The sequence below is a fragment of the Cheilinus undulatus genome, linkage group 20 (genome assembly GCF_018320785.1).
Source record: "Cheilinus undulatus linkage group 20, ASM1832078v1, whole genome shotgun sequence".
In the NCBI taxonomy this organism is placed as follows: domain Eukaryota; kingdom Metazoa; phylum Chordata; class Actinopteri; order Labriformes; family Labridae; genus Cheilinus; species Cheilinus undulatus.
In genome coordinates, this window is record NC_054884.1 from 24,622,752 (window position 1) to 24,648,518 (window position 25,767).

Consider the following 25,767-nt stretch of genomic DNA (forward strand, 5'->3'; position numbering starts at 1 on the left):
ATATCTTGAATTTAGATGATTTGCTTGATTTGCTGACAAATACTTTTCCTGAAATTTGAAATTTTACCATGCAGTGAATCATTTTTAAGTCTATGATGATCTATAATCTCAATATAAACACCTCTATCTTATATACGCATGTCAACCATATAATAAGTGCTGTAGTGAGGTGCCTTGACATTTTTCTCAAGCTCTCAACAAGCGAGCAGTTTGCTCTGAGCTGTCTCCTGTTCTGTATAAAATAATCCATATGTCTGCTTGTCCAGAGCGGGGATCCCATGCCGTTACCGGGCCATACGTCAGGCGTTTTATGGGCCTTGGATGGGGCATGATGAAACCGAATCAGGTCATGGCAATTGATAGACATTCTCCTCAGCTATCACATGCACATAAGATCCTTTTAAAGTCCAGGGAAAAGATGTCCCCCTCCTTTCTTATAGCCTCCCCAGAAGCTGTCATCATATTGTTCCCTTAAATATTTAACTTCCTCTTGAGATTGAGCTGTAATATAAGAAATTGTCCCTGTAATGCCTGCTGACTGCTACAAACAGATGTGAAATTTCAGGGTAGATCCAGACTGTAATCAGCCCCCCTATGGACAAGATATCATATTCTTCTAGCAGGGTCAGACGTCGTGGTCTCCTTTTTCATATCACCCCTCAGATTTGTCTGCAAGTTAGTGTTATATGGGCTGTGGAGAATTATTAGGCTGAGGACATGTCTGTTTTTATTGGAGGCCTGAATGCTTCACAAAGCAACAAACTGTGAAAAAGGCAAAATCTCTCCAGAGAAAAATTTGCAAAATATGAGCAGACATTTCTCTAAAAGCAGATTTTGGAGTGAAAAGGTCTAGTTGTCTTCTGGTTGCCTTTTATCAGTTAAAGGGATCTCGCTGAACAGCTAATGGGAGTTAAGTTTCTCACTGCTGAGTGCAACTTTAGTCAGCGGTGATTCATCACTCCAGCTCATGTCACTCACTTCCTGACGTGGACAAGCCTGCAGGCCTGGAGCTGCAGACGATCTTCCTCACATGTTTCTAGATGCATTATCTTTGATTTGATATCATGCTTAGAAAGGATATTTTAATCAACACATATGCAGGGTGCTTTTATGTTTAGACTGGGATATTTCAGTGAGATATGTTCGGTTCTCATAGTGCAGGTGAAGCAGGTGATACCCTTCCCTGCTCTCAAAGCTGGCATCAGATGACTTCCTGATGTATCTAGTCCCACAAAGTGAGAAGGGATTAAAATAATCCACTTCTTCTCCTTCAATTATGAACCACCCTCGCCTAGGAGGGATGACCCTTTGAGGCTGAAACCAGTCATTATGGGTTTAGCCCACCAGGCATGTGTGTAAGGGGACTGCAAGGTGGCCACTCAGTAGGCTGAGGTATTCTGCTGGGTCCAGGCCCTTCAGCCCTGGAGCCAGAGCAGAGACGAGGAGGTCTGACTGATATTCATGTGGGCTGGGGGTAAATGTGGCCTTCAGGCACGGCAGGGCACTGAAGCGTTACGTTTCCGAGAACTGAGAGGCTGAATCGAACTTGGAAAGCAGGCAACTGATGTCTTCTGCTCCGATAACAGTCACTGTGGAAGTATTTAGATCTATTGTTTTCTCTCTATGATGGTAAGACCACCTTTGTGGAGAAGAACACACCAGTGAACAGAAAACCCAATGAAGCAGTTTTACTTTGTGCTTGGATGCTACACTAGGAGGATATAAAAGCCTCTGTCACTGTGGTTTCTGAGCATTTCCTGCAGGGACTATACAAGCTCACCCTGAATTAAAGCTGATATTTTGTTGGGGGCAGATGGGAAAAATTCTTGGTAGAAAATGTATCCACATTGGCAAGTTCAACCCAAAAATGTCAGGATTTAATGCAGTTGTTAAAACACTAACAGTGAATTCTGCTAACATGCCTGTACAGTATTAGAAAAAAACATGCTATAACATTGATTAATACAGAGATGCTCATACTGATGAGCAATAAAGTGCATATCTGCTCTACCTCAAATTTTCCATATCTGCCAGTCTTCAGGTTTGACACAAGTGCAACTTTTTGTCACTAAATTTGAAATAAAGCATTTTTCATCACTTTAGCAGGCATAAATAAACCAGAAAGTAACTGACAACTAGCTGTAGCTTCATCTGGCTGCATGGAATTGGTGTAAAAGCATTATAACTAAGAATAATGTACAAATGCATTGCTTGTTAATATCATATTGTTTTTCTTATTATTGCAATAAATGCAGACTCACATGATGTGTTTAGAACCTGTGTCCATAGCCAGCTTTTTTAGCACTGGCAGAGCAGATAGCCTCACTTTCAGAGTGCCTCTCTACAGCGTTCCTTGTTGCTACATAACAAAAAAAATGCTTCCTCAGCAGTTTCTGTAATGATGTTTTACAACAGCTCTATGCACATCATATTTCTATATTTCAAGAACATATCATGCAGAAGATATGTAGACAATTTAAAGGAATCCTGTCCTGACACAGAAGTCCCACCCCTTTCTTGATTTGATTGGCAAGTGAGGGAGAAGTGACATTGACGAGTGCAGCACTGGACCTAAAGTCGAATGGTTTTCAACCAAGAGCCCCAGCACAGCGACAAAAGCAGCTGACGCTAAAAGTTTTTTTCTGCCCAGAGCACTGAGCACTCAGAACGCTGGAATACATTAGCTTAATTAAAAATAAGCGCTGCCAAAAAAAAAAACAGCCATACAATTGATCCTGAATCCTTTCCTGCACTATTTGGTGTACCCTCCCCAGCTTTACACCTGCCCAAATTAGATAAGGAATTCATGGCCTTTGTTACTTTGTTGACTAGACAATTGATTTTGCTTAGTTGGAAATCAGCCAGTCCACCTTCTCATGCTCACTAGATTCAGTCAGTCTTAAGCTGTGCAAAGTTAGAGAAAATTTGTCATACTTTAAATGGGTCTCTGAACAAATTTATATGAAATGGTCCCCAGTCTTTTCTTATGTTAAATGTCTGCATTTCCCTACAGTTCCAGAGTGAAATATATGAAGCTGTATATGGGTATATGGATAAAAATGTGAATGTATATTGACACAGATGTATATTTACTATCCAATTCGGACAGGATGTAACTGGGGCTGCTCCCAGGTTGCTGGTGCAAGAGTTTGTGTGGGTTCTGTGTGGGGCACGGATAAGTTTTTGGACTGTACCTTTTTTCTTTAATCTTGTTGACCTGTTAAAAATGTGTATTATTGACCTCTTTTTAAAATTTTATGTAGTTTATTTAGTTTTGCCGTTGTGTGTGTAGGACAGTCTCTTAATCTCCTTTTTGCTCTAATTTCTGTGTAATGTTATACTACACATGTTCTTTTGTTAAACAAAATCACTTATGAGTGCAAGCAATGTAAACATTGTATCTCTCTGAAAACTCAACAAAAAAAAAATATTAAAATAAAAACAGCGATACAACACATCACATAATACAACACAGTTCAATACGATACGATACGAAATGATAGGATACCATACGATACCATATGAAATCATATGATATGATACCATACGATATGATAACATACCATACCACACCAGGAGATACAATACGAAACTAAACCATACGATATGATACAATATGAAACGGTACGATTCAGAATGGTATGATACGATACAATACGAAACGACACGATATGATACGATACATGTTCCTAAGAAAAGCGGAGCCCCCCCAGGACCTAAGAGAGAAGAAACAGTTGCACACTGCCGCCAAAAATCAACATGGATTTTATTTTTTTTTACTTTTGTCTTAACTACTTAATAACTGCTTTAACATGTTTCAGTTAATATTTGCAAATCTGTTTTTGACAGCCTCTGAGCAGACACAGCCTCGCACCCCCCCAAGATCTCTGGCGCCTGCCCCCTGGTGGGTCCTGGACCCCAGGTTGGGAACCAATGCAGCACAGTACCGTACGGTACAGTGTGATACGATACAATGCAATATGATACGACACGTTACATTACAACATGATATGATATGGTACGATATGAAACAATGCGATATGATTGGACAGTACAATACGATAAAACATGAAACAAGACGTCAGGACACACTACAGTACGGTACAGTATGTGCCATATGTTTTATGTGATACAACATGACACAATACTTCCGAACAATCCAATACAGTACAGTAGTAAATTATGTGCAGTATGATAAGACACGATTGGCTACAATGTAAGATATGATATGATGCGATATGATACAGTACAGAGGAATGGGATGGGATGCATTGCTCTACAAACGTTCAGCTGCCCCCACAGTAATGATTAAGAACAACGGGAGCAACAACAAAAATGTTGCACATTACCCATATTGCAAAAATGCAATAATAATCAGATTGCATTTTTTTGTGCATCCCTACATCAAAACCTTCATGATATCCCTTATATGAATAGTATATCTATGAAAATTTGAAAAATATATCAGGAAATGATTAGATTATTATTGTAAATGTAAAAATACACAAACATTTCAATTTTTCCAGATGGTTACTGTGAAGCATTGCAAACTGAATCTGCAAAGTAAAAAGTAATTGACAAATATTAAAAAAACAAACAAGAGGGTCAAAAAAAAAAAACACAAAAGGTACTATTTTGACTCTAAAATGCACCAACTAAAAGTAAAAATCCACAAATATGAAACGTCTCAGTCAAATACAAGTACTTTATGCTTGATCCTTAGCCATTAATGATGCTGTACAATTGTGATAAGAATAATAGTTTCAATAATGAAATAAAGAGTTTAGACTGAATTGAGGGATCAAGAACTGACAGTAATAATAAGAACAAAAAGGCCTCTTATTGTGAAGGGCTTTACACTCCATTCACTGGACATGATGAGGATTTCAACAGAAAACTTGTTGCTGTGAGAACTGCTCCTGTATGACAAAAATCCTCTTTGTCTGCTCCACAGATAATAGAGCAAAATGTGGCCTGAGGGAGATAATTTGTTCCCAGATCTTCAGATGGCAATATTTTCATTTGAGCCCAGGAGGGGATCTCTTCAATTGCCAGCCTCCATTGTGTTCCAACAAGGGGCACGAAAGTCTTGTCAATTAATTTTTCTTTTATTCCAGACCACGGAGCGCCTGAGTGATTTCAATTATACACCAATTAAGAGGTGTTTCCTTTTATTTACAGGCTTTGATTCCGTGCAGATCCATATTGTTTGAAAGTAAGACAGGAGCCGGGTGTTAAATCACTCGAACATTTCCTCTGCTGCATGTTTTCTCCCCAGCTTTCTGTATGTGTCCCCTGGGTCACAAGCACAACAAAAGGGCATTACATGCCGTCCCAATACAAGAAAAAAAACAAATCCCATTACCAGGATCCACACACGGAACAGGCTGAGTTTTGCGTGACAGGACTTTGTGAATGGATGGAGACAGGTGGAATATGATTCAGCAAACAGGTTAACATCAAACACTCACAGTCTGAGTCAGGTCCAACCCAGACAAAAAGCTGAACTTGTGAACCTGATGGAAGTAAGTTAAAGGTCTGATTGCTTGTTGAAATGGGGCGATTGAAAGTGACAAGCGGAAAATGTCTCTGTCTTACACACTTTACTGCTTACAGCCACTTGACTTCAGATTTCCTGACAGGCCTGAAAGCATTTATACTGGTTTATTGAACAGTTTCTGTGGCTACTGAAAATGTTTGAATATACTTAAAGCTTTTTTTGAATCGTCGAGGCTCTAAGAAAGACAAAAAGCAAAGTGAGGTCTGAATAATATATAAAACTTAATGAACAGCCTAGAAAAGGGAGCTATTATGATGCTACTGTGCTTGAACTGTGTATAACTGTGTAAGACCAAAAAATAAGAAACTTTTAGAATGCATGTGCCAAAATGTGCAAAAAAAAGGCATGCACTTATATAACATAATTGCATGCTGCAATCAAGCTGATAGGAAACCCATTGTGTTTAAAGAAAGGAGTTTGTAAGATCGTGCTGTATTTGTGTGTGACTGTGCAAGAACAAGCAACAATAATCTTTTAGATGCATGTGTTCTAAAAATGTCATTCTGTTCCTAAACTGATAAAGGTTGTAAGAATACCACTGAAAAAAACCCACATTTTAAAAAGAAAAAAAATTATCCTGCTGTGCTTTATTTGTAACGGCACAAGAACAAAAAATAAACTTTTAGAATGCATGTGTAAAATACCAAAGTTATACAAAATTATTGAACAGTCTTAAAACTGATAGACATTTTATTTAAGTTAAGGCCATCAATATGATGCTGCTGTGCTTTATTTGCGTGTAACTGTACAAAAATAAAAAAAATAATAAACTTTATGAATGCATTATTAAGTTCCAAAAATGACATGCAGTTATACAAAAGTTATAGCATGCTTTAATAAAATTGATGAACCCCCTTGTTTAAGGAAAAGCTGTTAATATAATGCTGCTGTGCATTATTTGTGTATAACTGTACAGAAATTTTAAAAATGCACATTTTAATGCGTACATTTAAGCTACACACCTAATGCATGTTAAGTAAAAGTGATAGAGTAATTAAATTACTATTAAGTGACCCACAGTATACTTTCTTAGTCCTAAGAAAATAAAGACCAAAATATGAAGTAGTTTTGGTATTTTTAGATATAAAAGTTTAGAGTCAGTAAACACAGCTAATACAGTTGTTTCTCTTTGTTGTACAAAGTACAAAAATGACGATACTTCAGTTAAAATAAATGACTTTTATTCAAACATCAATATGAGTTTAAATAAAACACAAAAGCACATTTCAGTCAAAAATACATGACATTTTTCTTCTTATGAAAATAATTTCTGTACAAATGTGTCTTCGTTTTCATAGACACAAAGCAGCTACATTAAGTATTACAAAAACACAAGACAAGTACGTAATTTTTATATAACAGCCGAATATTGTTGTTTATTGAGGAACCGAATGAAAATATGGCCGTTGCTTTGTGATGCTACAGTTTTTGTCAAGCTAAACAGGGAAGCAAAGTTTCAGTGCTAGTTTTAGGCTAAAACACGGCCCACTAAACCAGACTACGTGTAATGTTTACGGACAGAAAGCTAGACTATGCAGCGGCATGCTAACATTAAGTGATAAATTACTTTCTAGTCTACACTTCTGTTCCTTCCCGGCTGTATATGAGGTTGTTCACACTGAAATGGTTGGAGAGGCTCTGTACTGATGTGTAATAGTTCATTCTGTGGCTTTCTGAGTTCAGAGGGGAGATTAAAGTGGGCGAATATGAGCCCAGTCCGGACATGCCCCCCTCTCTGCCCTGACCCAGTCCTCCGTGATGTCCGGGGCCGTACTCCCGCTCCCCTACCCGGGACACCTCGTTGCCGCTGCCGGCCAGCAGCGCGTTCACGCTGGACACAAAGTTGCCGTAGCACGGGCTGTGCTCCGCGGACGGAGGCGGCGACGACTTGGGATCCGTGGAGGCCGGGGACCCGTGCAGGCTCGGCGGGGAGGAGCTGAGGAGGCTGGCGGTGTCGGAGAGCTTGCTGTGCGGATTGTCCTCTGACTTTACCGTGAGAGAGGTGCTGTCAGGGCCGGTAATGTCTGATCTCCTTTTCCTCTTTCGCCTGAAGTTCCCGTTGTCGAACATTTTCTCACAGTTTGGGTCCAGCGTCCAGTAATTTCCTTTGCCTACAAGACAAGAAAAAGGGTTGAATTTAGAATCCTAAAATTCTCAAAGTTGCCTATGAAAATATTAACCTTATCTACTTTTATTAAAATAAAACATGACAAGTGCTCTTTCTAAGTCACAGTGTAGTTTATAATAAGAAACCCCCTTCATGCAAGTTGTAGTTTTTAGACAGAATGGTCTGTTTTTAATGAATTTTTATGAACTTACCAGGGTCATCCTCGTCCCGTGCCACTTTTTTGAAACAGTCATTCAGAGACAAGTTGTGCCGGATTGAATTCTGCCATCCAGCTTTGCTCTTCTTGTAGAAAGGGAAGTTGTCAGCCACATACTGATAGATCTGACTCAGAGTTAACTTTTTGTCCTGTGCGTTCTGTATGGCCATGGCTATGAGCGCAGAGTAGGAGTAAGGAGGTCTGACCATCTTGAAGAGTTCTTGCTGACTGGATATGGATAGCCAGCCCAGGTCTGCTCCACCAAACCCTGTTGGAGGAGGCGGCAAGAACTGCCTCTGGTTTGACCCGTATCCAGGCTGGATGTAGGAGGTTCCGTTGTTCCCGGGGAGGTAAGGAGAGGAGTTGATGCTGGGTCCATTCAGCCACAGGTACGGGTTTGTGGACGGTGAGGTATACTCTCCGAGGCCGTAGCTAGACGGGTGTGTGGGCGGCCTCTGAGGGTGGTGGTGGAGGTTCTGTTGGTACACTCCGTAGTTATCGCAGTACACGGCCATGTCCAAGAGCTCCTGTGCGCTGTGGTGCTGAATGGGGCTGGTCTGCTGGTTGGATGGTTGATGTCCAAAAGCGTTCATAATCCGCCCAGACCAGATTCCCAAAACCTGATGTCAGAGTGAGTCTCTCCCTTCGGACTGAACTTATCCTCAGAGGGAGGAGTATTTATGCGCAGCGCGCGAGGAGACGCTACAGGTAGCCCATTGAAGAAAAGTTTGGAGATGGTCACACCCCTCCACTGTCTCACTACAGAGCCACATCTCCCTATCAATAATCATCGATACTGCCTCTGACTGCCTTAGCTCGTTTTATTTTCATGTTCAACCTACTATCATTAAGGCATGATGGTGACTTTTAAAGACTGTCTGTGCGTAATTACGCACGGGAGCTTTTGACTTGAGTTGCCCTTTATTTACCGTATCCCAAGAATGTACGAATATAGATGTTTAAAAACAAATAAAACGTGCAACAGACTCCTTGTTGTCCTTGTCGCCTTGTAGAAAACACACATGATGCGTTAAAGGATGGTCAGAATGAAGCAGAAAGCTGATCGATCTGGTGGTACCCTTTCAATATCAGTTCCCTTCATTAAAATAAGTCTCTCTCAGAAGTAATAGCATATGCATCTATATAGACAACAACGCAACAAAGACTGCTTTCATACTTAATGAAAGAATTTTGCATCAAAATAAAATAAAGAGTGAAGTGCAAAGTCGATCTATGCCTTTTTATATATGAAAAATATGTTGTCTTTTACCGCTTTATTGTTTTAATGATCCCCTTGCATAAGCCGCAAATAGGCCTATGTGATTTTATTATCTAAACTTTGAGAAAACTGTCTCTAAAATCTACCTTGTAAATATACTTTTTTGTGTGAAACAGCTGACCCTTTAAATTAAGCAGAGAAATGAACTAAAAAAATCCTGTTTGATGAAAAAAAAATACCCAGAATAACAGTTCCCCTGTTTTGATCGCGCTCATTGTGAACATGTCAGAACTTGTTGAACTTTCTGCATCACAGTGTCAAACCCAAACACCGAGGACTCGCGTGCGTTTGTAAAAAGCTGCATTCACTTAAAAGAAACTCGTTTGCAATAAACACTTAACGAGTGCCGCAAGTTTAGTGTCAACAAGGCTCTCGTGGAAATTATACCACCAGCAGACCCACAAAGTAAGAAGTAGAAAAATGAAAAACGGTCCAATTTGTAGTTACGTCATTACTTTTTTCATGTTTTAATTAAACCAAAAACGCTAAACAGGTAATCTCACTTTAACCTCAAAGCTAAAAAGTAAACTTTGTAGATTAATTATTACATGAGAGCTTGAGAAAAACGAATAAATCCCTTAACTGCCCCAATATTGCTGGTTAAGTGGCATTGGCAATAACCAAAGCTTTCGTATTTTCCCTGCTTCATTTAACATACAGTAATGGCTAAAAAGCCCTTCTAGAACCTGCTGTCTTTCATTTCTTCCTTCAAAGGCGCTCTGGTGGTTTCTTGTGCCGACCCCTGGCAGCCAAATGGTCCGAGTTTCGATGGACAAGAGAGGGTAAGAGACAACAGCCGAGTACACTGATACTTCACTTGTTCCGTGAGGTTTTTATAAGTCTATCTTTCATTCAAAACTACCCACTACTTTTTGTTTAACAAACGTTTTATTTTCTGTTTTCCCTGTAACGTTGGCCTTATGTTCCCGTCGCGCTTGAAAACGTGGTTTGAAGGCATGGAGTCGTCTCTGTTGACAGTCCGGTGAGTAATGGTCTCTACAGGTAGCTGCTGCACTAATTCTGCACTAATCGGCACAGCATTCCTCCTCTCCATGACCTTGATGTAATTGTTTGGCTCGGAGGTGTTGTCCCGACCACAGGCTGTACAGCGGTGCCGTCCGCAGGGGGGAGTGCCATTTAACCCACAGATGAAAACAACACAACCTGTTAGGTGTTTAACAGCCAGTACAGCTAATTACTGCTGACTGCTGAGTGGACTTCTGAATATGAAACAAACCCAGCAAAGACTGAATGATCCCCCTGACGACAAAATAATCAGAAACCTTACAGGCTTTTGTAGGGTAGCCTGCTGCAGGGGTAGCATGATCTCGAATGAAAGCTAATAACCTATTTCAGTAACTTACGTAGAAAATACTGGGTCTGTTAATATAAGTTTTTTCTGTTGTTATCCATTGTGTGTCACAAACAAGAAAATATTGGAAACAGTACCTAATGAGCAATATATTGACTTTTCAAAATATAGAACGACATAAATTGTTAAAGCAGTAGCCTATCGTTTAGATGGTGCTGCATTAAAAGGCCTACATTTCCTCTGTCTTCTAGCCATGGGTGAATTTATTGTTTAGAAAAAAGAAAGATCTTGCTTACAGTCCTGTGTTAACCACAATCTATTCTAAAGATAAGTACTCCTAAATAGGAAATTAACATTTTATATGCTTATTTAAGTATATTAAATGTCCTTTTACTGTGTATTATTACCTGAAAAAATCAAGGGTATTGATATCTGTTTAACACAACAGCAACTACACACCTCACCTAAGGATATTTGCAGTTTTTAATCATCAAAAATTTTAGGCAATCTCTTTCACAATGTCTCAATTGCAATACTTGGAGAAGTGGGTGGAACTGACGATATATGGAGCATTTCTCCCCAGTTCCACCCATTTTCCAAGTGTTGCCTATAAATGTATACAACTTGCTGTAAGCTAGTTAAGGCTTTTTCAGTTAAAACAATTACTCCTGATTGGCTTTTTGCTGACTTTTTACTCTCATGTTTAACATAAGGTAATATTGTCCTGTCGTTGGCCCTGTAAATCAGGTGTGTCCAAGCTCCGGCCCGGGGGCCGAATTTTTCATTGGCTTGTAAATTTTAAAATTAAAATGGCATATGGCCCACATTACACCAAGACTGTTCTGCTGTGCTAATTTTGTAAACAAACATTTTGACATTAGCAATAAATCGCCATGCTTGGGGACAAACTGAGAAAACAATGTAAATGCTAAACATACTGGAAACCAAAAATAATAAAAATATATTGTATTTTACAACTACATGGAATCCGGCAGCAAATATGAATAGGCACCCTTTGCTCTGCTTTCTGCTTTATCTTTGGAAAGAGCATATCAGATGAATCATCTTCAAGAACCAACGCTCCTTTGGCAGTGGGGCTTACCTGTATGAAGTTTTTTTCACCATCCCAGGTTCCTTAACAACAAGTGATATGACTTGTCAGCCATAAAGAAGCCATTAAGCGTATTCAATTACTTAACAAATCCAAACCTAAATTGAATTGGTTTTACTAACTTTAACCCAATAAAGGTGATATCAAAGTGACCCCACCAACCTTTATCTTTTCATGTGGCCCTCAGAGACGAAAGTTTGGACTACCCTGCTTTAAACTGAACGTATAGCGTAAGTCAGTGTGACAAGAGCAACTAGTGAAATATTCCAGTGTCAGTTACTCTTTTCCAAATTTAAAACTAATTTTGACAATGTCCTGTAGTTGGCACGTGTAAACACAGGATGTAATGCTAGCTAGCTTACTTACAGTCCCATGTTGACCACAGAAGAATCTATTTTATATATCAAATGTAGGCCTAAATTGAGCATTATCATTCTACTCATTTAATTTTGTTAACGGAGCTTTTACTGTAGTATTAGCAAAAAAAATGTAATGTTGCTGATACCTGTTTGATACAACAGAAGCAAATACATAAGTCTAAAACACCTTAAATAGGATCATTTGCCCTTTTTATCACCAAAATTTCAAGCAAGCTCTTCACATTGTCTAAAAAATGTTTGAAAAATTTGGAGAAGTGGGTGGAACTTGCTATCAATTATGCATTTCCACACATTTTTCCAAATCTTGTCAACAAATTTATGCAACTTAGACAGTGCTGTCTCTTTTTGTTAAAAATGATTTAGATCTGTATTTTTTATATCACTGCTCAATAAAATAAACAAGATTTTATCATTTGGAATATGGTATTTAGATGTTTATAAAATGCTGAAACCTCAATGTATGGAAAAAGTTGTACAGTGTGGACAGTATGCACTGATTTTTGATAACTAGAAACACAAAAAAGACCATCATGGATGTCTAGAACTTCTGTCATTTTTTATCAAACAGATTTCAGTCCAAATTGTTTTATCTTTGTCTAGAATCATATAAAATTGTATAACTCGAGTATTTTAAAATCAGTGTTAAGATACATAAAAAAAATGGCCACTTAGCTAAAAAAAAAACATGATTTTCAGCTCATATAGCCCAGCCATAATAAAAAAAAATAGTATTTGTGCCCAAACAGGCTTCGTTTCCTCCTTCAGGTTAATTCCAAAGATGTCAAATGTGGCTTTAAATGGCACCCAAACCCTAAAAGCGGTAATTCATACATGCTGACTGTGTGTGGGAGATGTATGAAGAGGGAGGAGGAGGGAGGTTATTGTTATCCTGCCATGTCTGTCTTCATCCCCTGTTTCCTCATGCTTTTTAAGGTCATGGGAGCTTTTCTTTGGGCGATCGAGTCAATCACGGCCGGGTCAGAGAGGCACCACTGCAGGCCCCTTCAGGCTGAGAGCGGAGGAGAACCACTGCTGCAGATGAAAGGGGAGAAACACACACATAGCTTCTTTGCATTTCAGCATGCATCAGCACTTTTCTATTTCTTTGATTACATCTAAAAATGTCTGGATTCCTCAAAGACCCTAGGGGTAAATCAGGCTCACTCCAGCCCTAGCTTTTATCCATGTTTCTATATGTGTTTTTATCACTTTGAAGTCTTAAGCAGTCTTTTAGATGCACTTAAAGCCAATGAAAGCATGGAAGACTAAGATAAAGTCTCTTTTCAGTAGTGTGTAAACAAAATAATCCTTTTGTAAAGACAGGGACTTGTCATGCTCAAAGTCTCCCCCCAGTGGAGGAGCAAAGCACAAGAGAAGCCATAGTTAAATGCCAGCTAAAGACACCCCTTATGCAGAGTGTCATGCCAAAAGAAAAGCAGCCCTTTGCAGGGACTGAGCCCCTCTGCAGCAGCTCTACGACTGTGCACGAGAGGAGATTAAAGACACTTTCTTGAAGAGTTGTGATGCCAGTCTTGGCAGGCGGAGTGGCTGCATGGCCTCGGAGGATCCATCATTTCTGAACTCACCGGTCTTTATTCTTCTGGATGCCAAAGACAAATCCATGGCAAGACACATTTATAATAGGATCTCTAGCTGAGCGGTGCACTTTCTTCCATTCCAGTCTTTAAGAGTTTAAAGTGGTGAATAATGGGCACGTTTAAGAACAATGTACTTAACTTTTCTTCTGAAACTTCAAAGATTGTACTTCACTACATGTTTTCTTAGATCTTAAAGGAAGGAAATTGCAACCCTCCTTATTGGGATATTGTGCACTATGTTGATACCAAGTCTGTACTAAAAAGGAAGCTGCTCTGACAATTTACACATTGATGGAAATCTTATATTTACAATCAAAACTGTTTAAACAGAACCGGTCTGACAAAGTGAAGCAGACTAAAATATTTTAAAAAGTAACACACCATCCCACAATCTAAAGAAATTCAAGAACAGATGACAAGGGATGCTGGAAAGGGTTAAAAAGCCATTTCTAAGGCTTTGGGACACCAGCAAACCATGGTGAGAGCCATTATCCACAAATGGAGAAAACTAGGAACGTTGTTGAACCTTCCAACCAGTGGTCAGCTTACCAGACATTACGTAGTCTGGACTTGAATCTGATTGAGATGTTGTGGCATGACCTTAAACAGGCCCTTCATGCTCCAAAATCCTCCAATGGGGCTGAATTAAAACAATTCAGCAAAGAAGAGTGGGCCAAAATTCCTCCACAGAGATGTGAAAGACTCATTGCAAGTTATCACAAAGGCTTGCTTGCAATTGAGGCCAAGGGTGGTACCACCAGTTATTAGGTATAGGGGGCAACCCGGATATTACCTGAATATTTGTCCAAAAATACATGTGATATTTTATTTTCTTTAGATGATGCTATGCTGTTGTGTTTCATGTGTTTGGATTTGTGTTTCCTTCTTGTTTTTAAGATATATATACATATATATTAAGGACAGAAATTAAAGTGGTATTGCTTTACCAGGGCAAAATGTTCAGTTAAAATATATTAATATTTAAGCAAGAATAAAAAATATTGTGCTCTGAACAGGCCTGCCCACAGACTTGGCTGCGTCCCTGACAAACCCAGAGATTTGGCCCTCCCCAGTTATGACCTATTGATAGTATCGTGTGTGTGCGTGTGCTGGATCAGTAGCTTTGGTGCTAGCATGTGTCCTGGCTAACAGTTAGTCCAGTTTAGAGCCAAACTATTCTGAGGTTCTGATGTTTAAATTATTTATTTGTGCTGCTCTTAAACCCCTTATAACCACTTATCTGCCTTTTCCCCCACTATCATATGCTACTTTTCATCATTTTTTGCAATTTTGATCAATTTTTTCATTTCATACCAATTTTTGCCAGAATGTAACCCTTTTTCATCACTATTTTCCTGCCCATTTTTGTCACTTTTTACCATCTTTTTCTTGTGGTTTTGCCACTTATAACCCATTTTGCCACTTTCTAACATTTTTTTGCCTCCGTTAACCCATTTTTGCCTCTTCAAACATATTTTTGCCACTTGTAACCATTTAAAATCAAATTTCACCAAATTTTCTGCCCTTTCTTTCCCTTTTCACTCACTTTCTGCCACTTTATACGACTTAATACGCTTTCCCCACTTTTGATGTCAGTTTTTGCACGTTTTAACCACATTGTTGCCTCTGTTGACCGCTTTTTGCCATTATTAACCAATTTTCACTATTTTTGTGTCATGTTTTGCCACTTTTAACCCATTTTGCCATTGTCCACCTATCACCTTTGTCAACACATTTTTGCACCTTTTTACCTATTTCTGCCACTTTTTGACCCTTTAAAGCCAACTGTATCATATTTGATACATGATTTTGTAAGACCCTTGTCCAGGCAACCTGATCAATGATTTCCTTAATAATCTTTTGTAAAAATCTGATTAAAAAAAAAAAAAAAAAAAAAAAAAAGCCCTCAAGTGGATTGTCAATTTCCAGAAATACCTAGTGCATCAAATGTGATATAAAGAATTGTAATTCATGGCGTCTTTTCTTTTTTTTTTTTTTTTGGCAGAAGGTTAAAGTAACATCCCAGTTCCAAAAAATTAGAATTTACTGGTAATTTTTAACTATCAGGCTTTAAAGGGTTAATCCCACTTCACCATATTTTCCAGCTATTTCTGCAACTTTTAAGCCATTTGTGTTACTTTTTTATACCATTTCCCCCATTTTTCTGCCCTTTTTTTTTTTGCCATTTTTACTCATCTTTGCCACTTTTCACCTATTTTATGCCCCTGTTAACCCAGTTTGCCACTTTAAACACATTGTTGCTAATTTTAACCCATTTTTGCCAGTATCTGCCCATTGTTGCCTCTGACCAACTTTTGCCATTACTTAGGCCTACCCATTTTCATCACTTTCTTATGTCAATTATTGCCACTTAAAAACCATTTTTGCCCCTCTTCCCCATCTTTTCTTCCGGTTTTTGCCACTTTTAATCTGTTTGCCACTTTCCAGCATTTCTTTTTGCCTCCATCAATCCATTTTGCCTCTTCGAACATATTTTTGCCACTTTAAAGCCATTTCTGCTACTCTTAAAATCGCATTTCACCACCTTTTCTGCCCTTTTGCCACTTTCAACCCGTTCTTATTCTGTTTCAAAAAAGAGATTTACATTTTTAAAAAGGCTATATACTACAGTTAAAATTGTTTAAAATATTTTGTTGCTTTGATGAGAGTGATTTTTCTTTTTTTTACTTTAAAAAATAAATAAATAAATGTGATATTGTTATCACAGGTTAAATTTCCATTGGACCATGATTTTGCTGAACTATTTTGGAAGCTTTCCCTTTTATCCTCCCTTTAAGGATGGCCTTGCTTCAAATATTTCGATCAAAACCAGCCAAATTGTTAACTTTATTCACGGCTTTAACTCAGAACTGACGGGAACCACTAGAACCTCTTTTCAGTTAAATGTGAAAACTAAATTGTGCATCATTCTGCTCAGTAAAATCCAAAAACTGGAGTGATACGGGCTTGTATTTGAGTAGGAAGCCTTTCAGAATAATTACTTCGATCAACAGCCTAACCTCACATTCCAACTTTTATTTGCAAATATCTCAAGCAGAGGCCTGAGGAGCAGAGTATCTTTCTCGCTAATTAGACGTTCCTCTCCTCGTCGTCCCCTCTGACAAATTACTGTTCGGCCGAGACAGTCCGTGTCCAGGAGCTCAGGAAGCAGTGGCCCTGCAGACCGAGGGAGAAACAGGCCTAAGCAACCAGTGTGTCCTTCTGCTTCACTGCTCCTGGTGGCATTAGCTTAATTCTCTCCTCCACTTGGGAACATTTACACCTCAGCTCCTGATTACCTCCTCAGGGAGATTTCACTGGTCTGGTAGAGCCTAAGTTCTGCAAAAAAGTTTGATATACTTTTCTTTCAAGAAATCACATTTTATAAGTCTAACACATATTTTATCAACCACTACTCCCAGTCTCCAGCTGTGAAAACACAGAGGTTATAATTTGATATAGCACAGCACTACTCTTTAGTTAGCTTTATTATTTTCTAATGAAGGTTCAATGCCACCTACTCATTTGGATAGTTTTAAACAGGATGCACTAACACATTTGTCCAGATGAGGGCAGCATTGCTCTAGACTAGATACCTTTAGCGTCTCTCTATAAAGCTAAATCTCTACAAAAACACCTACAAACAATGGTGTGCAGCTTTCTTTGAGGCAAAGCTTCTGCAAAGATCTAAACCAATCATTTAATGGATAATAATTCTGCAGATGTAAAGAGATACTGGTGCTGCAAAAGTGGCCAAATTGAGGTTAAAATTAGAGTTTCCACAGTTTTGGAGAGTTTACATAGTGGTTTTATCATGAATGATACTATAGTTTTACATTTTGATACGATACTATTTAAGCAATTTCCATGCATGTTTGAATGCAACCAAAATACAATTTCTGCCCAACTAATGTTGGGTAATTTTTTATTTTCAAACATTTTAAATTGCCAGCAAACTAGACATTGTACAGGAGTTTCAGTACGGAAACATTCCCAAGACTGTCAATTTGGGCAGTATGCAGGAGTTTGCCAGCAAATTTTGATAGATTCTTTCCTCTCATAAGTGCCTGTCTCATGAAATAGATGTAATCTGTAAAGCTCAAATGCTTTTTTATACTACTAATTACCAGTTTCCAAGCATTGAAGATAGAGAACTGGTAGACATGATCTACAGTGCCTATAAAAGTGTTCACCCCTTGGATGTTCTACCCTTTAACTGATTTTATGAATAAGTCATTGTCAATATAATTTGGGTTTTTTTTTGTCACAAAGACATTTTGCAAAAACAAACTTCTACATGTCAAAGGGATAACATATTTCTACAAAGTAATGCCCTTTAAATAAAAATATGTTATGCACTATAAGAGACTGCATACCCCCCCCCCCCCCTTAAAGTGACTGACCTTATTCAACAGAGGTCCAGCCAATAAGTGCTAGTAGTCTCATAATTTGTGAAATTGGGATCACCTGAGTGCAGTGAATGTGTCTCAAGTGATTGTAGTATGAAGACACCTGTGTCTGGAAGGTCCAGTCACTGGTTCATCAGTATTTCTTGCTACCATTACACCATGAAGACAAAAGAACACTTTAAGCAAATCAGAGAAAGGGTTATCAAAAAAGTATAAGTTAAGGATTGATGCAAAAACATTTCCAAGGCACTGAACTTCCCCCAGAGTTCAGTTAAATCCATCATCAAGAAATGAAAGGAATACGGCACATGTGTAAATCTGCCTAGATCAGGTCGTCCTCACAAACTGAGTGACCGTGCAAGAAAGAGACTAGTGAGAGAGGCCACCAAGACACCTATGACTACTCTAAGGAGTTACAAGCCTCCTCAGCTGAGATGCTGTGGTGCTGAAGTACAGTGCTGGCAGCATCATGCTGTGGGGATGCTGCTTGGCAGACGCCCTGGATGACTTGTAATTGTAGGGGGTGAAATGAATGCAGCAAAATATAGGAAAACCCTGGAGGACAACATCATTCAGTCTGCAAGAGAACTGGAGTGTTCTGGAGTGGCAGAGTCAAAGCCCAGACCTCAATCCAAAAGAAAATTTGTGGCTGGACTTCCCTGTGCAACCTGAAAGGGCATGAGCAGTTTTTTAAAGAATGAAGTAAAATGGCAGAGTCTAGATGTGAAAACCTGATTGAGAGCTATCCACACAGACTCAGTGCTGTGATTGCAACCAAATGCATAGACTAAATGTTGACTTAAAGAGGGGTGAATATTTATGAAGTCACTTATTTTAATTTACATATTTTTGTTTGACATTACTTTGTAAAAATCTTTTTTTTACGTTGGCATTAAAGAGGGGGTGAATACTTTTTGTAGGCGCTGCATGTTGTGTATGTTGTGTATGTTTGTGTATAGAATGAATGCTTGTCTCTGCAACTTAACAGTAAAGAAAGCTGATGATTAGTCTTTGAAGTCCCTTACATCACTGTTTTAGCTCAACATTATTTATCATATTATAATAATAAATAAATAAATTCTGCTCTGAAAAGGTCAACAAGATGCGGGTGTATTTAAATGTCACATGTCAGCACAGGTATGCATGATAATAAATCACAGTTTGCCATTTAACAGCCAGAACTATGCTAAGCCACCTCAGTCGTCTTTTTCAATGTTTGCATGAGAAATGCTCAAGACATGAATCCAAAAAGACCAAAGTTCCAATTAGCAGGCTTAAATCAATATTCCTCTCTTAGGACAGCATGCTGATGGCTCTCCTCTGTTATTGCCATGTGAAGCTGAAAGTATCCAGAAACTCTGCCTCCTCATCACACCAGTCCTCCACCCTCAATCTCGAGGTAACGTTTCCTAGCAACACGTCTCCCCGAATGCCTGGGAAAACCCTGTGCTTCATAATAGCCTCAGCTAATATAGATCACCAACACTTGGCTTCCTCCGTCAAACCAGGATAATAAGCCTGTGTGCAGAATGAACATTCCTGCATTAAGTGCTGAATGCAGTACAAAGTTACACGGCTACTAACAGGCAAAAAAAAAAAAAAAAAAAAAAAAAAAAACACCAACAGATCTGCTGGGGTTTTTAGATATAGTGTGGTGTTGACTGGTCTGTGCCTATAGGAGCTGATGTGACAGCAGCTCCTGATAAAAGAGTGATGGAGTATGTGTGAAGAGTTTTAAGTTGGAGGCAGTACAGAAAAACAGCATTAAAGTGTTCAATCAAAGGCTCGGCTCACTGCTAACAGTGCAGGGTGTTTACTGCAGGAGCTTTTGACAGATTATAGACGCACTCAAAGGACAGCTTGCTATCAGCAAAATCTCACTCTAAACAACATAAAGACATTTGAAACTTTACAAACAGCTACTCAAAATCAACTTGTGCCAGTAATTGCCAAAGCTTTATCAAGAAAGGCTTCAAGTTATGATGACTTTTATGAGAAAGCTGTGAAATTTTCAAGAGCCCAAGGTGATGTCATAAGGTGAAAGGCTGGATCACCAACTGGGCTCAGCAGGTAACTTTATAGAGACCTTGTGCAATAAAACAAAGGTAGACACTGGGGGCCTTAACAATGAAGACAAGCCTTTTCTCAAATTGCATTTTTTTTTTTTTTTTTTGAGTTTTATAGCCAATATTGTTTTTAAGAGTTGTTAGACCCAGTTCAGACCAATGATTTGCACCAAGACTTGTTGCAAGTGATTGCAACAGGCTGCACTGCATTTTGAAAGTTGCTGCAAGGGATTAGGGTAGTAGTTCTCTGTGGTTCAGTTTTCTCTACTGCTTTTCATGCCTGTCTTGTAGCTGCCAAAACTCGTGGTGCAAGACATGGACAAGGACAGTGATGGTGAGTTTTTCGCTATGGTTGCACTGTTGCTTTTGTCAAAACAGTAAAAATATAAAAAGGAGAGGAACCAGATTTTGGGGCTGATTGTGGGTGCTTTGATGGAATAACCAGGAGCACTCCCTCTCTAGTCAATTGGAGCAGTTCCACTGCCTGAGGTCAGGCTTTGGCCGCTGCTAAACCCTGTCACACAGAGTAGATCAATCCAAACAGCCAGAAATACATGTAAAGTATCTGGTCAACTTCAAAAAAAACACAATGCACGGACTCCCAATTGTAAATCCTCACTATATCAACATGTCATGTTTTACATGAAACCATAGATTCTTTGTAGCAAACATTCACCTTTACACTTCATGATGTACCAACCCATGGCAGAAAAAATAAAATCATGAAATCATGCCCAATCAGTCTCAACTACAACTCCTGGCTAGCTTAAAAGCTAACAGCAACTGCCATTCACTGCCATGGAACACTCCCTGATCAACAGGAGACTACTGAATGCGAGCTAGTGAGATAGCATGGAGTGGCGCTTACGAAAGCAGCGGCCCGGTGCTCCATCACTAGCAGCAAAACAAAGCCCTACACTTACACCAGAACTAACAGCGTGCCCACGGAGTTTACATCTTTCCCGATGGAGATTATCCATAGAACGGGACACTTGGAGACTGAAAGGAGGAGGAGGAAAGGAGGAAGAGGAGGCAGAGACGGCATTGTGCGAGAAGGCGGAAGCGGGGCAAACAAGCCGGGCTGCAGGCTAGGTGAAGAGTGGTCCCACACAAACCGTAGTACCAAGCTTCTTTCCCCCCGGGTGCCCACTCCCTCGCCAGCAGGATGGATGACGTGAGGCTGCAGATTTCTAACCACCGCTTGGACGGCTGTGTTTGCTACTACAGAGGAGACTGCCAGACATAACGTTGTTGTGTTTTTATAATGCAGTGACAATAAATGACTATCCATCCATCCATTTATCCATCAAGCTGATCATGGCTGGGTTGTGTTGCACAGCACCCTAGACACACTTTCAGTGTGCGAGGTCGCCCACCTTCGATGGCCGTAAAAATGTGGCACTGCAGAGCATGGCACAGCTAGTGTTTAATAAAATAACAGGTAATACAGCTAACACATAGGGAGCTAACAAGGCTATGTAAGCTACATTAGCTATGTAGTTAAGTTGTTCATGTAGCTAATATAGCTGAGGTAGTTAAGTCTCAAGCGAATGAAGCTACGTAGCTTAGCTTATACAATGTTTGTTTTAGCTCCAGCCACATTACCTTCCTATGTAGTTATTACTTTTAAGTACATTTGCCAAAGCTGAAGTTACTACATTGGCTTTTATAGCAGCTAGCATAGCCATGTTGTTTATGAATAAATTCAAATTTTAAAAAAATTTTAAACTGTGGATATGTTGTACTGTCAAATTATGTCACATCCAGCCTGACAGAGGCAACATCAGTGAAGTCTGAGATCTGCTGCCAGACCCCTCACAGAATTTCACATCTTTTAACAGTTTCTCCTGGTTGTTCCTCAAGCTATTTTTTGGCCAAAACTCCACCAGTGCAACCAGCTGTTTGCACTTTTTTCTTTTTCTCTTAATGTGCATGCTGTTGTGATTTATTCAGTTGTTGTCCGGTCATTTGAACATGGAAGCTTTGGTAGGTTAATATCCAATACAGTAGTACAGCATGGCTGGACATGCCTCAAGTCATCTATCTGTCCATCCGTCATCCACTAGTCCCATCCTGGATGGCCCATCCCAGCTGTCACTGGGTGAGCGGCACTCTGGACTGATCACCATTTAGTCACAAGACTGACACTGAGACAAACATTAACACTCACACTAGTGGTAATATAGAGTCACTAATAAATCTAACAGGTGGGAGGGAACTGGAGTAGCAGGAGGGAGCCCATGCAGCGAGTAAATGCAAACTCCACACAAGAATCGCCTGCCTAACCAGGGATTGGAGCCAGAAAACTTGTTGCTGTGAGGCAATGGCGCAACCACTGCACCACCCTGCAGCTAGAGTGAAAAGGCTCGTCACAGTACTGAATACCCAACTGAAACGCACTGTATGTAGTGAGAGGTAGCATTAGCAAATTTCCTCCTCACTCACTGATGCATCACTCTGGTACTTTGGTCTCTCTCTGAGGCACAGCAACCAAAGGGATGCTTAAAAAACTGACGGATTCCCTGGGTTTTAGCATTTTTAGCACTGGCCTTCATATTTAAGACATTTAGATACACAAAAGCAATGTATTATAGCATAAACTATTTCAATGACTTGCTTGATCCCACAGTAAGAGGTTTTATTGAGCTCTTAAATTTGTGCCTACAAAAAATGTGGTTGGGGGCAAGAGGTTTATGAACTACAGAAGTCCTATGCAGACATGTCCCCGTATTGATTTACTCAGTTTTGTTATGATAGGCAAAAAATGTATTGCTGAGACGTTGACATATTTATCAGGTTTGTGATAATTCCCAAAAAATTTAATGTTATCATGCGTAACAATGTAAAATAAAATATTAGCATGTATGCCCTCTGGTTCCATCTCACATCAAAACTGCATCATTTTTCATTAAATAAATTGGAGAAGTTGAAAATTTGAGCAGAATTTGGGTCATAATTTCTCATCTAGGGGCTGATGTTGGGTCCTCAGGCTAGACCAGAGAACCACTGCCCTCAGGTACCTGTTGTGTCAATCGAAGTCACATTTTTTTTTTTGCCTTAGGGCCCTGAAGCAGTTGAAACCAGCTGTTATTTTCTTGTTTTGCTTGATGAATAATCAGACATGCGGGGACAATACCAGTTAATTATTTAAGACTAGCAAATCTGCAAATTTTACCATTACAGAGCCTTGAACCGTCAAATAAATGGCCTAAATTGCTTGATCTAAGGCAGAGATTTTATGTCCATAGGCAAACTAATTATCTCTATACCACTTAACAGACTCTCATATAAAAAAACACACAATAATACACAAGGCCGAAAACAAACATCTCTTCAGTATCTGGTCCTAATAAACATGTGCTTGTATGTTTTTAAATGGTCTGAATAGAATATATTCTGTGCAGTTGGCAGTATTATGTTAATATTTCTAAACAGCAATGATGTATGCCCACACAAAAGAGCAAAATAACATGGCTCATCTTCCCCACACAAGACGCCTGCTCTGTCATGGACACAATTCACTCAGGCAGTTTACTGAACCTCTCAATGACAACTCTGCTGAGATAGAAAGAGGCCTCATGGTTCCTGCATGACACTATCTGTGACAGAGACACACAGCACTCCCCTGTCATGCTGACATCGATTGATTTCCAACAAGGCAACATGTTTGTTTACAACAAACTGACACTTGCAGCTATAGAATGAGCTTGCAACATGTGAATCAAATGCAATATTTTCCCACTCCAAACCTGTTTGCATAGAGAAAAGTATTACTACTTGTGAAATAATATGAGTCTCTATAGTCAAAATTTTTGTAAATGCCCGCTAAAAAGGATTTTACATTTGATAAAAAATACTGGATGTCCTCTTTTCATGGCAACTAGAAAATGTGACATTTTCATAAAACAGCTGTTTCCATTTAACAAGATATCTATTCACATGACTTTGATAAAAAATGTTCCTCACTTGCTTCACTATCGTGGTCCAGTCCTAATTATTAAAGGTAAAGGATCAACAGGCTAACATTTGTTGTTCTGGACAAAACTGCTCATCGACTATTTGAGGGATAGTGTTTAAATGTGGATCAGATTTTGGCTTATGACAAAAAATGTAATAGTGTTGTGATTGTATTAATAATACTAGGTCAGATTTGAACTGCAATAGCAATTGTTAGTTTAATCAGGGCAAACTTAAATAAGTTACCAATAATTTATTTCACAAGTTTGGAAATGTTTGGTAATGTAAAATTGAGGGTTTAGTGAGGCTGACAGCAGTATAAGATCTTACACTCCCTATGGAGTTTACACACTGGTGGTGATGAAGGGAGTAGGATAAGACGAGGAGTGGACTTCTGAGGAGCTTGACCAGGACACTGATGAGATTACTTAGAGGTAGTGATGAAGGGATGCATGAGATGACTTGGAAGAGTGACGAAAGGTGATGTGAGGTGAACTTCTACTAACCTGGACCCAGGTATAGGTATTGGAGGTGGCTGGCATGGAGGAGGGTTGCAGTGGTCACACTGAAATGACGTGAGGACAGATTTTAAAATATGACAACAGGAGAATGACTGGATCAAGAGAGGTTGTGGCAGAATGGGATTGGATCAGAATTTAAGTGTGAAGACACCCATACCAGCTGATTACCAGAGCAGGAAAACAGAGCAGGAGACAGCTGAATTAGTGATTATTAATGAATGAAAGGATTAATGTAAATGAAACAGTCTTCCTGCTAGAACTTATGCTAAGCTTCATTAAGCTACACTCCAGAAAGATGGCAAGCAGTTAAAATATTAGCATGTGGTGTCATTTTGAGTACATGAGCCTGCTAACATACTAAAGAAAGATGTTAAACATAGAGCAATGAAAACTTGCTTATTTAAGCAGGTTACTGGTCATTTTAAGGTTTTTAGCATGCTATGCTAACATGGTAAATAAGAGCGCACTGAATTAGTTGTTAATGTTAGCATGCTTTGCTAAGCTTAGAATTGTAAGAAACACATACTTCTGTTATATACAGCATTACAGTACACTTAAATATATTAATCAGAGCAGGTTATTATTACCTGAAATCCCGCACTGCTGGTTTGTAGTTACAGGAAGTGACGACATCTTCAAGTTGTAAATAGACATTAGGTGATCAAAAACTGAAATTCTGTTTTCGCTCACCATTAAATTCATGCAACTTGTATCGTATGTTAACATTATTTGCTCAAAGAAAATTAACTTACCTGCCTTGAGTGCCTTTTTCTTGATTGAATTGTGCTCCTGTGTTGCTTATAACACGTAAGCTAGCCAGCTAGCGGATGCTAACGTTAGCTAACGCGTTAAGATGCTAACGTCTAATATCTGCTACTTCACAATATGGTGTCCATTAAAGGTGTTATTTGTCTATTGTTCCACGGACTTGCTTCAGAAACTTAAATGCCAACATTTTACCAACTTAAAACTGGGATTTTAGTCTTATAGTTTTTGGATGTTACCATGCCAAGTTAACGCACTGAGCTACCGTGTAGAACACATTCTTCCAACTGAACTCGGACATGAGTGTTACATTGCTAACGTACTCAGTACCATATATATGCATGCTGCTTGTAAAATCAACAGTAGTGTCTTCAACATTAGCTACTTTAACAGTTTAGCCCTCCAGAAATAAGTAGAAACATTTTCTTGAACGTTAGCATGTAAAGTCTGTTATTGTAAGCCTGTTTGCAAACAAACTGACTTAA

The 25,767-nt window shown here is 39.1% G+C and overlaps 2 protein-coding genes across 6 annotated transcripts in view; both read right to left on the reverse strand.

Annotated features, from left to right (window-relative positions):
* The window catches only part of ptprea (protein tyrosine phosphatase receptor type Ea), a 170,391-nt gene extending 144,796 nt beyond the window's left edge, over positions 1-25,595 (reverse strand). For 3 of the 5 annotated variants that reach the window (XM_041814987.1, XM_041814982.1, XM_041814984.1), the window contains exons 1-3: positions 25,270-25,594; positions 25,105-25,150; positions 24,503-24,561 (exon numbers count right to left, since the gene is read on the reverse strand). The gene's annotated coding sequence lies outside the window, so the exon portion shown is untranslated. Of the gene's footprint in view, positions 1-24,502; positions 24,562-25,104; positions 25,151-25,269 lie in introns of all 5 variants that reach the window. The other 2 variants (XM_041814988.1, XM_041814983.1) reach the window with 2 other exon arrangements.
* foxi1 (forkhead box i1) lies at positions 6,798-8,477 on the reverse strand. The gene is made up of 2 exons (XM_041814990.1): positions 7,880-8,477; positions 6,798-7,671 (listed from the first exon to the last, which is right to left on the reverse strand). The coding sequence occupies exons 1-2, from the start codon at positions 8,475-8,477 to the stop codon at positions 7,136-7,138; spliced, it is 1,134 nt and encodes a 377-aa protein (XP_041670924.1). The 3' UTR covers positions 6,798-7,135.
* Positions 25,596-25,767: the final 172 nt, after the last annotated feature.

Coding starts and splice junctions, on each gene's coding strand:
- foxi1 (XM_041814990.1), bottom strand. CDS start 8,477: ATGAACGCTTTTGGACATCAACCATCCAACCAGCAGACCAGCCCCATT. Junction 7,672..7,879: donor ACGGGACGAGGATGACCCTG/GTAAGTTCATAA, acceptor CTTGTCTTGTAG/GCAAAGGAAATTACTGGACG.